This window comes from Chionomys nivalis, chromosome 9 (assembly GCF_950005125.1).
Source record: "Chionomys nivalis chromosome 9, mChiNiv1.1, whole genome shotgun sequence".
In the NCBI taxonomy this organism is placed as follows: Eukaryota; Metazoa; Chordata; class Mammalia; order Rodentia; family Cricetidae; genus Chionomys; species Chionomys nivalis.
Genome location: NC_080094.1, coordinates 82292337 through 82307720, shown reverse-complemented (window position 1 = coordinate 82307720; position 15384 = coordinate 82292337). Strand labels below are relative to the sequence as shown.

Below are 15384 nucleotides of genomic sequence, written 5' to 3'. Positions count from 1 at the left end.
GTGAGCTGCCTTTATCTTTTGGCATGTGCACATTCAACATAATTCTGCTGTGAACACACCAACATGTAACACAGTAAGAAAAGTAAAATAATGTCTCCGATACTGGGTTTTAAAGATACATACACAAGTCTTTTATTGTAAATACATATCCCATATTGAGGTTAAGGAGAGCTTTCTTCAAAAAATACCTTTGTGGTAAGCATTTTACAAATATACCACAAGGTAAGTTTGTAATGGTTTAAACAAGTATTCATGGAAAAGGCAAAAGAAGAATGTGGTAGATTTTGCTCATCTGTCCTCAGCAGACGAGGGTTTCCCAAATAACTAGGATCCTATTCAAGATTAATTGTGCCAGCACCTACTTTCTAAACTGGCTTTCATTTTGTCTTCTCAAGCATGCATACCTAACCTTTGCTGAAGATGGGAGGGCACCCATCTACCTCTGCGTATGGGGGGAGTGCTCCGGGCACTGCGTCAGAAACCCTAGGAGAGAGCCGGGCGTTGGTGGCAAACGCCTTTAATCCCAGCACTCGGGAGGCAGAGGCAGGCGGATCTCTGTGAGTTCGAGGCCAGCCTGGTCTACAAAGGGAGTTCCAGGACAGGCTCCAGAGCTACAGAGAAACCCTGACTCGAAAAAAAAAAAAAAAAAAAAAAAAAAAGAAACCCTAGGAGAATGCGTTAATGATGCACGTTTTTCTCTCACTCCCCAAAAGGAAATCATTTATGTGGCCATTGTCAAGAAGGATGCACATGGACTTTTTTATTTTTTTGAGTCACTGAGCAGTACATAAAGAGAAATAGCTTAACAACTAAATACTAACCCTTTACCACGTGCCGCTTGTAGGCCCAATGTGATTTAAGTCTATGTAGGTCACCTTAGAATGGTGTCACCTTATAAGCTTTAGTGTATCTGATACTGTGTTCTGTGTCTCCTACCTCTGTTAAAGCCTAAAATAATAAATAACCAAAGTGATTGTTTTAATACTATGAAGATTATCGGAAGATCTTCAGATCACAGTTATTTAAGTTGGCTCCTGTCATTCTAGTTTTCTGGCTTGGGTTTGTCTTTGCCTCCAGCTGAATATGTGAGCCAGTAACAACTGCACACAGCTTCTGCTTAAGTCTGCAGCATTGACGTGTTCCTTTTGTGGCTGTGCTGTTCTTGCAGACTCGGTAGAACCTTATCAAATGCAGCCAGTTGGTGCTGCTGGTATGAAAGCACAGGAGAGCTCTCATGCGTAAGGTTAATGGGGTGTAATTATAAAGAAAAACGAACTGCTCACCTACTCTATCTCCCTCTACCTGCACCACAAGTGACAAGTGCTCTGATCTTCTGTAAACCCTGGAGCAGAGGCTTAACCATCTAAAATTACAACAGTATAGCTGTCACACAAACAAGCATCTTGTGAGGTATGGGTGTGCACCCCATGTAGGAATGATGCCTTCCTGCCGCAGGAGCCTTGCTTAGGAGAGGGGCACCTTCAACCACAAGGGAAGCTGCTTGTTAAACATTGTACTTTTGTGTCACTTTTTCATCTCCACTCAATTTGTTCCATTTTCTCTTCCTAAAAGAGCTTTCTCCCCTTTCTGATTAGCGGCAGAGCCGATAACCTGCACGAGTGGGTCTCTCACTACCTCACTGTTAGACAGCAGATAGCCCTGCCCTGTCCTCCAGGCAGTCTGTCTGACCTGTCCCGCACCATCCTTCAGTCAGCTGGCGTGAGGAAGGGAGTGAGCACACGGCTTTGAACGTTCTAGTCAAGCGTTCCACTAGCAGGCTGCACTGCTATCCCCCAGCCCTAGATTCTTTTTAAAGGGCATTGAGATAATCCTGTCTTGTCACTCTGAGCATCATGGGCAGATGTAGGGAGCTCAGGTAGCATCTCCATGTAATCCTGAGATTGTGTGCATCTCTGTCAGTTTAAGACAGAAGTAGAAAAAAAAAAAGAAAAAGAGAAAAAAAAAAAGACAGAAGTAGATTCTAATGTCCTTGAGTTGAAAATATCATGGGACATATTTTTAATAGGGAAAATGTAATGAGATGGGTCAAGAATGGAGAAAGAACAGGAGATGTTCAAGGGTTTGATGAGTTGAACAGATCTGTGTTGCTCGTGTCACACTACCAGGCCATGTTGTACGACTGCCCTGCTACCAGAACATCTACAGGATGAGCTAAGCAGTGCTGGGCTGCTGGGCTGATTGAGTGCTTTTGCAGGCTCAGCATAAAATCGAAATAAGGTGTTGCAGAATGATGCAACTACAACCCCCCCCCCCCCGACATCTTGTTCTTACAAAGCCTGAAACATAGCACTCTTGGTGAGGCTGTGCTGCCTACAGAGATAACTAAATCCAGCACCATCAGGCCGTGGAGGCTGAGCAGAAGTGAAGGCTGTGGCGCTCTCACGGCACTCCTGCTGACTGAGCCCTGGGCTTGTGCGCTTGCTCGGGAAGGGGCAATAGAACCCTTAGGAGCAGTTCTGAAAGCCAGGGAGGGTTAAAAACCTCTTTGTGTGGTTTGTAGTATTATACTCCAGCCAGTATGCATATTGGTTTTGATCATCCACACTCAGGAAGGAAGGAGGGAGGGAGGAAGGAAGGGAAATATAGTTTTTATGGCAGTAATATAAATCTGTTAGTAATTTTATTTTATTTTGGTTTTTCAAAACAGGTTTTCTCTGTAACAGTCCTGGCTATTCTGAACTCAACTTTGTAGACCAGGCTGTCCTTGAACTCACAGAGAACTGCCTACCTCTGTCCGCAGGGTGCTGGGATTAAAGGCATGCACCAGGATGCCTATCTGTAATTAAAAATTTGAATCCTATGTCAGACATGGTGATACACCTTTAAGCCCAGCACGGGGAGGCTGAGGCAGGCAGTTCTTATGAGTTCAAGTCTAATCCAGCCTACATAGTGAGATCCAGGACAACCAGGGCTCTGTAGAGAGCTCCTGTCTCAGAAAAAAAACAACCAAACAAATTTATATACAGCTTCACACTAGTGACTGATAAGTAAAGTTTCCTGTGATTTGCTTCTTTAAAAATCCACGGGAGCCCAGTGTTTCCCTCTCCTAATATTGCTGTCAATCCTGAAGATCTGAGTTCCACCCCCTGGATCCACATGGTGGATGAGAGATTGTGCTTCTCTAGGGTGTCCTCTGGCTTGTACATGTGTACTGTGGTGGTATGAAAGTGAATGGCCACATAGACCTCTTATATTTGAGTGTTTAGTGCCTAGTTGGCAGACTGTTTGGGAAGGACTAAGAGGTATAGCCATGTTGGAGTGGGTGTGGCCTTGTTTGAGAAGGTGTGTCACTGGAGGTGGGCTTTGAGGTTTCCAAAACCAATGTCAGTCCCAGTCAGTCTCCTCTCTCCTCCTCTCCCTTTCTCTCTTCATCTATCTTGCCAATAAGATGTAAGCTCTCAGCTACTACTCCAGTACCAGGCCTACCTGCCTGCCACAGTGCTCCTGACCATGAAACTGTAAGCAAGCTCCCAATTAAGTGCCTTCCCTTATAAGTTGTCTTGGTTATAGTGTCTCTTCACAGCAATAGAACAGTGACTAAGATATGCACATGTTCTAAGTGTCCCCAACACATACATGTGAAATAAATAAAGCATAATAAAATTTTTAAAAAGTTAGCCACTTAGAACTAACATTAAAACAATTGGTGGAGCTGGGCGGTGGTGGCGCACGCCTTTAATCCCAGCACTCGGGAGGCAGAGGCAGGCGGATCTCTGGGAGTTCGAGGCCAGCCTGGTCTACAAGAGCTAGTTCTGGGACAGGCACCAAAGCTACAGAGAAACCCTGTCTCGAAAAACCAAAAACAAACAAACAAACAAAACAACAACAACAACAAAAAAAAAAACAGTTGGAGTTGGTGGTACCCACCTTTAACCCCTTCAGAGGCAGGTGGATCTCTGTGAATTTGAAGCCAACCTTGTTTACACAGTTAACTCCAGGTCAGCTGGAGTTACATAGCGAGACCCTATCTCAAAAAATCCAACAGCTATTTTTATGGCATCCTTTCAGCAGTGACTGTGTCAAGGTGAAGCTGAATAAATATCTCCTTCCCAGCCACTGACTGTCAGAAACTCATTGAAGTGAATGGTGAACGGTGAATACAAGCTTCATAGGTTCTATGAGAAGCGCATAGCCACAGAAGTAGCTGCTGATGCTCTGTGTGAGACTGGAAGGGTTATGTGGTATGAATCAGTGGTGGGAATGACTAACAAGATTTCTCCTGAAGCAAGGTGTCCACACCCACATGGCAGAATGTGCTCACTGTTGAGTAAGGGGCTTTCTTGTTATAGACCAAGTAGCGCCTGAGAGAGGACGTGCAAGTTTCTTCATGGATGTCAATCTAACTCAACTTGGTTAAAGGAAAGGAAAATATTCCTGGACTGACAGATACTACTGTGCTTTGTTGGTTTGTGTCCAAAAGAGCTGCAGGATCTGAAAGCTTTTTCAGTCTCTAAAAGAAGGCGATGAACACCAGTATGTTGTCAAAAAAACCCTAAACCAAGAAGGTCAGAAGCCTCCTGTTACTCCATGTGTCCTACAGCATAAACACCCATGCATTGCTCTGAAGAAACAACACACTAAGAAAAACAAGGAGGAAGCTGCAGAATATACCAAACTTTTGGCCACGAGAATGAAGGAAACCAAAGAAAAACACCAGGAACAGATTGCCAAGAGATGTAGGCTGTCCCCGCTGAAAGCTTCTACTTCTAAGTCTGAGTCCAATCAAAAATAAGTCTTTAAGAGTAACAAATAAATTATCAAGACCTTTAATCAAACCATTTAATTTGATGTTAAAAAAAATCTTGTGATTGGAAAATAATTGACATTTGAAATAAAAGTAACATTTAATTGTTGACTTGAGTTGAAATTTTACATCCTCAAATTGTATTATTATTAATTCCGTCCCTTGTTCTCACACTTCCCTAAGCTCTCTCTACTATCAATATGTTGAAGCCTTAACATTTTCTTGAAGCCAAGAGGGACAGTACAGTATAGTTTGGGATTTACAGAAAAGATGTAAATTCAAGGAGGCTGGCTTCTGACTCTTGCCTCTTTTGTCTTTTATTACAAATGTGGCAACTACTATTTCTAGCATGCAGTGTTCCTTTATAATATGTGTATTACCACTATTTGTCCCAGGCATGCTTGTCTTTACTTTTTAAGGTAGTGGGGATTGAACTGGGGCCTGGAATATACAGCAGAAAAGCTCTGCCATCACACTGCAGCTCAGCTTCTATGCTTTGTAGTGGGCTCTGCAGCTCTTTCCACATCCGTTCCTGCATTCCCCAGGCTCCTAGGACCCCTTCTATAAGAACAGTTCCATTGTGGCAATATTGTTAGTGTTTCATTGCCATACATACCACATTTGGAAAGAAGCTGGGGTTGTGCTTACCTGTTCGAGTGTGGGTGAACTAAATAAGAAAATTCATTTTTAAAATAAAACTGCTTTTTACTTTGTTATTAAAATAAACTGCTTTTCCAATAGGCTAACCCTTTGGAGATAGAGTGTAGATCTCAGTGACATGGATAAAGCTCCAATCTGTGGAGATAAATGTAAAATGCATTAGTGCAAATGTGTGCATGCATGATGGAGTGTGTGCAAATGTGTGCATGCATGATGGAGTGTGTGCAAATGTGTGCATGCATGATGGAGTGTGTTAAAACAGAACCTCGCTCTAGTGCCCAGGCTGACGTTGTGCTCATGGCGGCCTTCCTGCTTCAGCTTTCTGGACTTATAGGCATGAGCATGAGCACCTGTCTGAAGTGTGTGTTCTGAAAGAATAAACTCCAAAGCCTTTACTGACCAGCCACAGCCCATGTGTTCTCTACCATCTGATAAACATCCATACAGACAGTGATTGGGAAAAGCTTTGGTCATGTGAACTCCCCTGCTCCTTACTTCATTTCTATCAGACTATACTAATTCCTTGATGCCTTGCAGAAATTGTTTGTCTAATTCTTACTAAAATTCATCTCAGAGAAAAGAATAAAATGCAGTTATTTTTAGCAAAATATATTTTATAGCCATAGCTACCAATATTCCTCTTCCTCCTCCTTTCTGCTGGAATTCTCTCCTGTACTCCCCTGGGAACATTCTCTCCAATAGGATCACTGCATAATATCGACTTTTCTTACTGTATTAAGTGGGGGAGTTTACTGTGAGCTTACTGCTTTCTTCCCGTATTTTTGCTCATAAAATGATATTTTGTGTTTCTGTTCACAAAATGGTTGAATCCCACTTAATTCTGTTTCTTTAAGCAACAGAAATTTCTTTGCTCACTATTGTAGTTTCCTCACTAATGTCAATAACACATGCAGTTTTGTTTGATGTTGAAACAGGGTCTGTGCTTATTCTAGGTTGTCCTAGAGTCGTCCTGTCTTCCTCTCCTGAGTGCTGGCTAGGGTGACAGGCTGTGCCCCCATTCATGCAGGACAGCTGTATGACCCATTCTGAAGAAGTCGTGTCCGTTTGCTGCATCCTCAGTGTTAATGAATATGGTTCGTTATGAATGCAATAGTTGAATTTCAGTTGAGCATCAGAACACCCCCTCACTCACTCCCTCAGTGCCATTTGATAAATTCTGATACCAACAAATACAAAGTTTTCCAGGTTAGTTTCTCTATTCCCATAAAATTTAATACTCCGGTTTCATTTTGAACAGTGGATGAGTCTGAAGACTGGACATGTGCTCGTTATATCTTAGGCTTGACGATGAATGGGACTGGTCCTTCATATTTTAGTTTCAAAACTTTCTTGTCTGCCTCTTGTTTAAAGATAAAGGTCACATTTTCAGACTAGACGTTAGTTCTTGGGAAGAAAGGGTAAATGTTTAAGGCATTACTTTAAAAGAAGAGTTTTGAGTGGGTTGATTCAGAATACATGATGTTGCACAGAGCACAAGCTGGTTGACTGGCTGTACAAAAGCAGTGATTTGAAGCACCAGCATCCAGCTATGAAGAAAAGGGTCCAGTGCACAGGTGTGATGGAAACGAGGGCCAAGTCAAACGGGGATGATGGGCTGGCCCTCCCGTTCTCCATGCCCTTCTGTGTCCATGGCCAGGGAACTTGGGACAGCTGCTTGCGATAACAGGCATTCCAACGCATATTCTGTTTATAGTATTTGTACAATTCTGAATTTTTCTTTTGAACCCATCTTGCTGTCATATGAACATGTTGACAGTGTCACTGAATGTCATAGTATTGGTCACTGAGGCCCTGTGAACTCTTCTGCCTGAACAAGCCCGAATGAAACCGTGTGATGTAAGCGTCCAGGCGACAGCTAGGCGCAGACTAGGCTCACGGGGCACTCGTCAGGGTCGAGCGCAGGACCGGCCCTTCCGGAAGCCCGAATGGAACCGTGTGATGTAAGCGTCCAGGCGACAGCTAGGCGCAGACTAGGCTCACGGGGCACTCGTCAGGGTCGAGCGCAGGACCGGCCCTTCCGGAAGCAGGCCACACAGCCCTGTTGTTTATAGAGAATGCACTGAGAGAAGTCTAGAACTTGTTTACTTTCTCCCTCCCTTCTACCATCATTCTTCCTAAGTTTTCTTTTTCATTTCCTTCAGGTATCACTTCTTAAAACAACAACAACAAACCTTTATAGCTGAGTATGGTGGCACAGGCCCTTAGTCCCAGCACTCATGAGGCAGAGGCAGGCAGATCTCTGTGAGTCAGAGGCTAGCCTAGTCTACATAGTAGGTTCCAGGATAGCCAACACTATATAGAGAGGCCCTTTCTCTAAAATTAACTAATCAATAATACTGATAATAATCCTTAAAAATCTTTTAAAACTTTTTGGTAATATCAAATGGCCAGTTTGTGATATTTAACCTTTTCTGAGAACTTCAGGATAATGGACTGAGATAATGAGCCACATTCAAAGATCTCACTCATATGTGAACACCATTGAAAATCTGTTTATACTACTGTTACCTTCAATAATGGCTGACAAAAAAACTCCATGATTTCTTTGTTCAAAACATGATGGTGAAAGTGTAGACTTATCTCGTGGGTGGTAAAGGGCGTCCTTTGTATGGGCATTGAGAATGCCGCCTGGTCACACTTGGTAAGGATTTCTCGTATACTATTGTGTCTTCTCTCACTTTTACTCAGATTTTGTGCTAACCCACAACCAGAGCCCTTTGAATTGCTTTTGTGTGTTTACTGGGTATTGAGACTGTGCGTCTTAGAAAATCCGCTCTCAGACCTGCAGTGCTGCCTCAGGGCACCTCTGCCCAAGGAGTGCCTCTGCAACAGAGCTCTCTGCTCTCCACCCCTGGGTTTGCTTCTGACTGCACTCATGCATTTAAGTGACAGGAAGCAACAACATTCTCCAAAACTTGAGCTTTTTTCAGACAGTCACAGCCACGTGCCTGTGGTGTTGCAGTTGGTGAGTACAGCAGGGACAGGGGCCGGACTGTTCTGCTCTGGGCAGTGCTTTGAAATACCAGAGCTGTCTTCTAAGGAAAACTTTACCCAGTTCATGTGATCCAAACTGTCCAACCTACAGGCTTTTTCCTTCCTTCTAAGGACTGGCACAACTTTACAAGTGTTTGGATGTAGGTGTCCCTCCTCACCAGCAGGTTCTGGATAGGAACAGTTATGGATGCAGTGGGCCTCACTGGACTCCCACTCTGCCTCTGGTTCTGGTTGGCCATCACCCTGCTCTAGCCATCTGACTGAGGAGTACGCTAACCTGCATCTCTTTAGTTCTTGCCTCTGCTCTACCTTGCTGCTGCACACAGCACTGCGAGCAGGTCCTGGACTTGGTGTCCTCATTGTAGTTCACTTCAGTAGACAATAATCAGGAGAGCACACTGTAGTTCCTAAAGATGGCTGTAGAGGAGAAAACACCCTGTCCTTCTGTTCCTGGTAAACCACTTAGTTTCCTGTGCCGTTTCCTTCGCAGTTCCTCCCTACCCCATCCCTGTCTTGCCCTTTGACAAGAGTCACTCTTTAAATTTCCTCTGTTGGTTTTAGGAGTTTCTTTCCCTGGCGATGCATGCTTGCTATTTGGTGAGAAGGGGACTGAAAGCAACTCTAATAATTATTTAATTTTAAAACACTAAATGTTCAGACAGTCACCCAGTGTCACCATCTCTGTGTGATACTCACAATTACCTGCAGGACCCTCTCCCGTAAACCGTAGCCCTTCCAACGCAGTGCCTTTTATGCTCAACAAATATAGTTTGAAGACTTAAACATTATTTTTATAAGCATTTGATAGTTTATTAAATTTTTTATTCTGCTTGTGTCTTCTCAAAAAACCTTGAACTGCATTAAAAAAAATTTTTTTTTACCCAAAAAGACCATGCTAGTATGGGGTGTAATGTATAGTTGGTTTTCTCCCCAAAATTGGCCTTTATGTGATATTTTCATTGCCTGAAAAGAATCAATAACAATATTTAAAAACTTTTCAAGAATGTATTTAGTACTGACTTAAATGTTTTAAAAATCCATTTTGTGAACATTTTACTATTCCAACATGCTAAGTGAGGTAGCTTTCAGGTTCGGGTTCTTTAGAGACTGTTAGCGGCAAGTCAGTTAGACCACATTAGTAATTTGCAGATTAACCTGCTGTTCTTGGTTCCATTAGCCCTTCATTTACAGCTTCCCTTTGAGGGCAGGGGGTGTAGTGCGGTTGGTAGACTGTCTGACTAGCATACGTGAGCCCCTGGGTTCAGCCCCCTGCATTGCATACACTAGGTGTGGCGGTGACACATACTATTTCCCAAACTCCAAAGACGATCAGTTCAAGCTCATCCTTGACTACACAGTGAGTTCGAGATTAGCCTGGGAGAGCCTTGTGCGTGAGACCTTATCTCAAAAAGTTAATCAAAACTACTAATCTCAATAGCACTAAGTTCATTTTCTTCAGCATAATATATATCAGAAAATATCAACCTTTATTATCAGAAAGAGCAAGCTGCGGCTGATTGAATTCACTTGAAAGTGTCAGAGGAAGAATCATATTTTCCTTTCTGCCAGCCACTGAGACAGGAAAGTCGGAGTCAGCCAGGCCCCAGATGGTGGGGCAGATCCCCTGAGCCAGTGACGGGCCTTCAGTCCTATTGCTTTGCACACTCTGTGCAGAGAATGGGGACACTTGCTTGGCAGGACAGTGCCCAGTAGAGTGGAGCTGTGAGCACAGTCGTGCATTCATCACAACTCTTAACTGTACTCTTGATAGAGACTGGTGCTATATCTTAATGACAGTGTTCGCAGGTAAGGACGGATAGATTATTATAATAATGAAAATATCCAAAAATGCATCCTTTTTTAAAAGCATAATTCAGGAAGTTTATAAACCTTGCCTTTAGATTTCCTTCCTTTGTTTACATTTTTCTTTGTTTTGTTTTGTTATTTTGAGAGAAGATCTCACTATGTAGCTCTAGCTAGAACCCACTATGTAGACCTGGGTAGCCTGGTAGCTCACAGAAGTACTCTTGCCTCTGCCTTTTGAGTGCTGGGATTAAAGATACACATTGTTATGTCTAGTTTAACTTTAAATTTCTTTTCCATTTAATCAAACTTCCTCTCTGCCTAAACAGATAGCATATGATTCTATACATATATTTCTAAAATCTGTCCCAGCAAAGAAGTCCTACTCAATAGTTATACATTTCAGTAATTCAGATGCTTTTTGCTTATATAACATACAGCAGTTTCTTTATTTAAAAACAAGGGTGGGGGAGAGAAAGAGTGTTACTATAGACTGAACTGGGGGCCTTGCAAATGTTATGCAGTGCTGTGCCACTGCGCCAAGTCCTGAACCCTACTTAACGTTTCAGACTTGGGTAGATGCATGATGCGTGCTTGAATAGTTAAATATCAGACAAAGTTAATAATGGCCAGTAATGTACTGGTCAGTTTTGAGTACTCCGTATAGATTGATCGGCTCAGTTGTTGCTCATAAGAGGTACTCTGTTGTCTCGTTCTACAGACCAGAACACTAAGGGACAGGTTAAAAACACCTGGCCAGCAGGATATAAACTGGGCGTGTGTTTAGACAGTGTAGCTCCAGAGTTATGCTTCTGCTGCTGTGCTGTTCCGCGCTTCCAGCCTCGCATGCCAAGAAATCTGAACTGGCTCTAGCAGCTCATCCCTATAATCCTAGCTTTGGGAGGCTAAGCAGGACAGTGGGTTCAATGCCCACTGGACTACATAGTGCAGCTACCTCAAGGAAAGGATGTTGCCGGGGAGAAAAGAGAAGAAAAGAGATGGGGGGATGAGGGAGAGTGGGCTCTACTTCACTTTTTAACTCTGTATGCCTCAGTTTCCTTCATATATAAAGCATTTCTTATAGCAGTGGTCTCATATTAAATAAAATGCCTATAAGGGTTTGAGTTCCTCACGTTAGAATCTGTACATTTTGTTTTCATTTGGTAGAAAAGAGTAGTTGAGCAGCTGCGGAAGAACCTGATAGTCAAGCAAGAGCAACCGGACAAGTTCCAGATACAGCCATTGCCACAGTCTGAAAATAAACTACAGACAGCACAGCAGCAACCACTACAGCCACTACAGCCACTGCAACAGCAGCAGCAGCAGCAACAGCAACAGCAGCAGCAGCAGCAGCAGCAACAGCAGCAGTCAGCAGCACCGCCCAGCCTGACTGCATCCCAGGTAACCGTGTGGGTGAAGCAGCCCGGGCTGAGTTCTGGGGATTGGTTGGTTATTGATGACATAGCACTGGCTCCTACGCCAGCTGTCCTAAACTCAACTAACACCAAACAAAGTTTTCTGGATCAGTTAAATGCACTGGCAGAATGAAAGAGCCTTCTAGGGAGCAAAAGTTAAATGACTGAGTTGTGAGTGTGGCTCATTCATGAAGCCATGGGTTTGATTCTCAGCACCACATAAAACCAGGTGTGGTGGTTTATGTCTATGATCCCAGCACTCTGAGGTAGAGGCAGGGGGATCAGGAAGTCAGTCACCTTTGACTACATAGGCAGTTAAAGTTTGAGGCCAGCATGGGCTTCATGAGATCTTATCTCAAAAAAAAAAAAAAAAAAAAGATTGAGGGGAAAAAAAGCTAAATGATTTCCATTGGGAATGGAACTCAGCAATAGAATGCTTGCCAACCATGTCCAAACCTAGCAACACACATGAACACACTTATCTGTGCATACATGCATGCTAAATGATTTTCTACTTGTCTTCAACAAAGACAGATCACTGAGCACCCCGCTGAGTTAGAGTCTTACTGGAGACTTCTGGGTGTCTGTTTGTATTTGTTTTTACAGTGATTCAACCTCTTCTGGAATTGTTTTTCTGAAGCTTGTAGCAGTTAGGCAGGTAGCTGTCCCAGTGTCGCTTTTGGGACCATGTAAAAAGAATCATCCAAAAGGGTGATATGTTTTTATTATCCATAGAGATAGCATGTTCACGTCAAGTCCACATTCTTGAGAATGTATGCGGGTTCTCCACTGGTGGAGATCTGGAATGAAGGTGCAGGTGAGACTTAGAGCTAAGTGGGGCTTAGTGTTCTAGCCTGATGCAACTGTGGAAATGTTCTACTGGAAGGGGCATTTGACCTAACACACTGAAAGGACATATTTGGAATTAATATTTGATTAAGAAAATTATTCAGACTTGACCTCTACAGACAGATATATGTTATGAATGTACTTTTTTAAGAGGAACCGATGGGCCTGAGGAGGTGGTTCAGTTGGGAAAGTGCTTGCTGTATAAGCATGAAGGACTGAGTTCTACACCCAGCACTTACATAAAAAAGAATAGTGCATGGTCATGTGTGTTTTTTTGTTACCGGTGCTAGAGGAGCAGAGATAGGAGAATGGAGCTTGCTGGCCAGCCAGCCTAGCTGAATCTGTAAGTTCAAGATTCCAGTGAGTGGTCCTGTCTCAAAACACAAGATGAGGGCTGCAGAGATGGCTCACCAGTTAACAGCATTTGGTGCTCTTGAAGAAGACCTGGGCTCAGTCCCCAGCACCCACATCAAGAGGCATGCAACAATTTGTAAGTCCAGTTCCAGGAAATGAAGTTCCTCCTTCTGGCTCTCCAGGCACCTGTAAGCATGGGGTGCACACACACACACCCAGGCATACATGTGCACACACTAAATAAATAAGTTTAAAGATAAAAGCAAAGTTGATAACTGAAGAACAGTACCTGAAGTTGGCCTCTGGCCTCCACATGTCTGCACATCTGCACACACACAAATTTATCCAAATAAGTTGATAAATAAGTAAACACACCATAATAAAAGAGGGGATGCAGAGGCTTGGAAGTTAATAGTATCACTGATCTTACAGAGGAACCCAGTTTAATTTTCAGTGGTACTGCCTGACATCAATAGCTCTAAGTAGCAGCAGATTGATGGCTTCTTCTGGTCTCTGTACGCACCAGGTATGCACGTGGTGCACATATATACCTGCAGACAAAACATCATACACATAAAATAAGTCAGGTTTTTTTTTTAGGAGTCTAGCTGGACATGGTGGCAAACATCTTTAATTCCAGCACTCTGGAAGGCAGAGGATGGAGGACCCTGTAAGTTCAAGACCAGTCTGGTCTACAAATTGAGTTCTAGGACAACCAGGGCTGTTACAAGAGAAACAGTGTTTTGAAAAACAAAACAAAATGACAACAAAAAGATTCTAATGTGTTGGGGCTGTAGCTTAGTAATAGAGTACTTGTCTAGCATATTTCAGATCCTATTTTCCATCCTCAATGTCTTAGTTAGGATGTCTATTGCTGTGAAGAGACACCATGGCCATGGCAACATTTATTGGGTGGTTTATAGTTTCAGAGGTTTATTTCATTGTCACCTTGGTGGGACATAGCAGCAGGTAAACAAACATGATGCTGGAGAAGGAGCTGAGAGTGGAAAGGAGCTACATCTTGATGCCACAGGCTGCAGGAAGTGGTCTGAGTGTCACAGTGAGTGAAGCTTGAGCATATATGAGGTCTCAAAGCCCACCTGCACAGTGGCACTCTTTCTCACCCAACAAAGCCACACCTCCTAATAGTGCCTCTCCCTATGAGATTATAGGTGCCAGTTGCACTTAAACTACCACACTCAGCATTACAAAAATAATAGTGAATAAATCTTAAAATTTTTTAATTAAAGTAAAACAAAAAGAATTTTACCATTATTGTTACTGCCTGTATGTCTGCATGAACTTCTAGCTTGTAGACTTCAAGTTTTGTCATAATTAAAGAACTTTATGGAAGTGTAATATCTGCTACCTTCTCTTCAAGATCATCAGGCTCAAACAGAATTAGCTAACCAGTTCCAAACACAACTTCCATGAAAATCATTGCCTTTGATTCTTCTCTTCTTCCTTTTGGGACAGTAGAGACATTTTTAGTATGTTTATATGTCAAAGTCCCCTTCTCATCTAAACCCTAGCACTTCAAGAGTTTGCTTAATGTTCCCTAATATTTGGAATAGAGTAGCAGATCAGAGTGAGAACTTAAATAGGTCATGAATACATTCTTTAAGAAGCTATCACTGAGACATTTGCATTACATCTTTGGCCTATGTGTTATGTAGAATTACATGGATGTTAGAATATATGGAATGAAATTAGCCACAATTAAATACATGTAAAGGAGAATAAAAATGCTTAGTTACAGTGTCAAGTAACTCATCAGGTTTAATGTTATAGAAGCATTGAATTAATGGTTAAGTATATAATTTAGGTATATTTATTTGTATTTTTATTCAGTATTTACTAGAATAATCAGTTTTGAGTTGATCCAGTATTAGTAATGATTTGCCTCAACTAGAAGTGTTTCACACAAGTGCATTGACTTCATTTAAAGCAACATCAACACACAAACTGCTTTAAAATCTGTGTTATTGAGTTCTGCTGACCACAGCTTCACATCCACAGCCTGTGGTACGCCAGGATTGAGGCTGATAGTATACTGTGTTTAAAACTCTGCAAGGACTGGCTTTGTGAGCGAGCCTGCGCTGCTACATTCTCCAGCACTTCAAGTGATAAAATGGCCTTTGGCTGTTGTATGGCTTTCAACGCTGACTTGTTGCCCAGGTACCATTCCACATTGAGAAGGCAATGGCAGATAGCATAAGCTGCCCATGTTGATTTGGGGGCTTTTAATTATAGGATTGCTGATTTAAATTATGGGATGGATGAAACCACATTATTATGTTTTGTTGTTGATGTTGTTGTTGAAAGGAGATTTTAAAAGCTGAATGTGTGTGCATGCATGCATATGTCAGGCAGAAAAGGTAAGTAACTACACACAGTAGCTGGATACATGGTGCTCATACAGCATGGAGGTGAAACTCCTCAGGGAGGTTTTCCAGGGGTGTGGAGGAGAAAGGACTCCCAGTGACCCCTGCAGAGCTGGGCATGCTCTCACCCCACTGTCCA

The 15384-nt window shown here is 42.7% G+C and overlaps 1 protein-coding gene across 14 annotated transcripts in view; it reads left to right on the top strand.

Annotated features, from left to right (window-relative positions):
- Positions 1-15384, top strand: part of Phf21a (PHD finger protein 21A) — a 158671-nt gene that overhangs the window by 113805 nt on the left and 29482 nt on the right. For all 14 annotated transcript variants that reach the window (XM_057780283.1, XM_057780279.1, XM_057780272.1 and 11 more), the window contains one exon: positions 11411-11644. In XM_057780283.1, coding sequence (XP_057636266.1) covers positions 11411-11644 — 234 coding nt within the window. The remainder of the gene's footprint in view (positions 1-11410; positions 11645-15384) is intronic.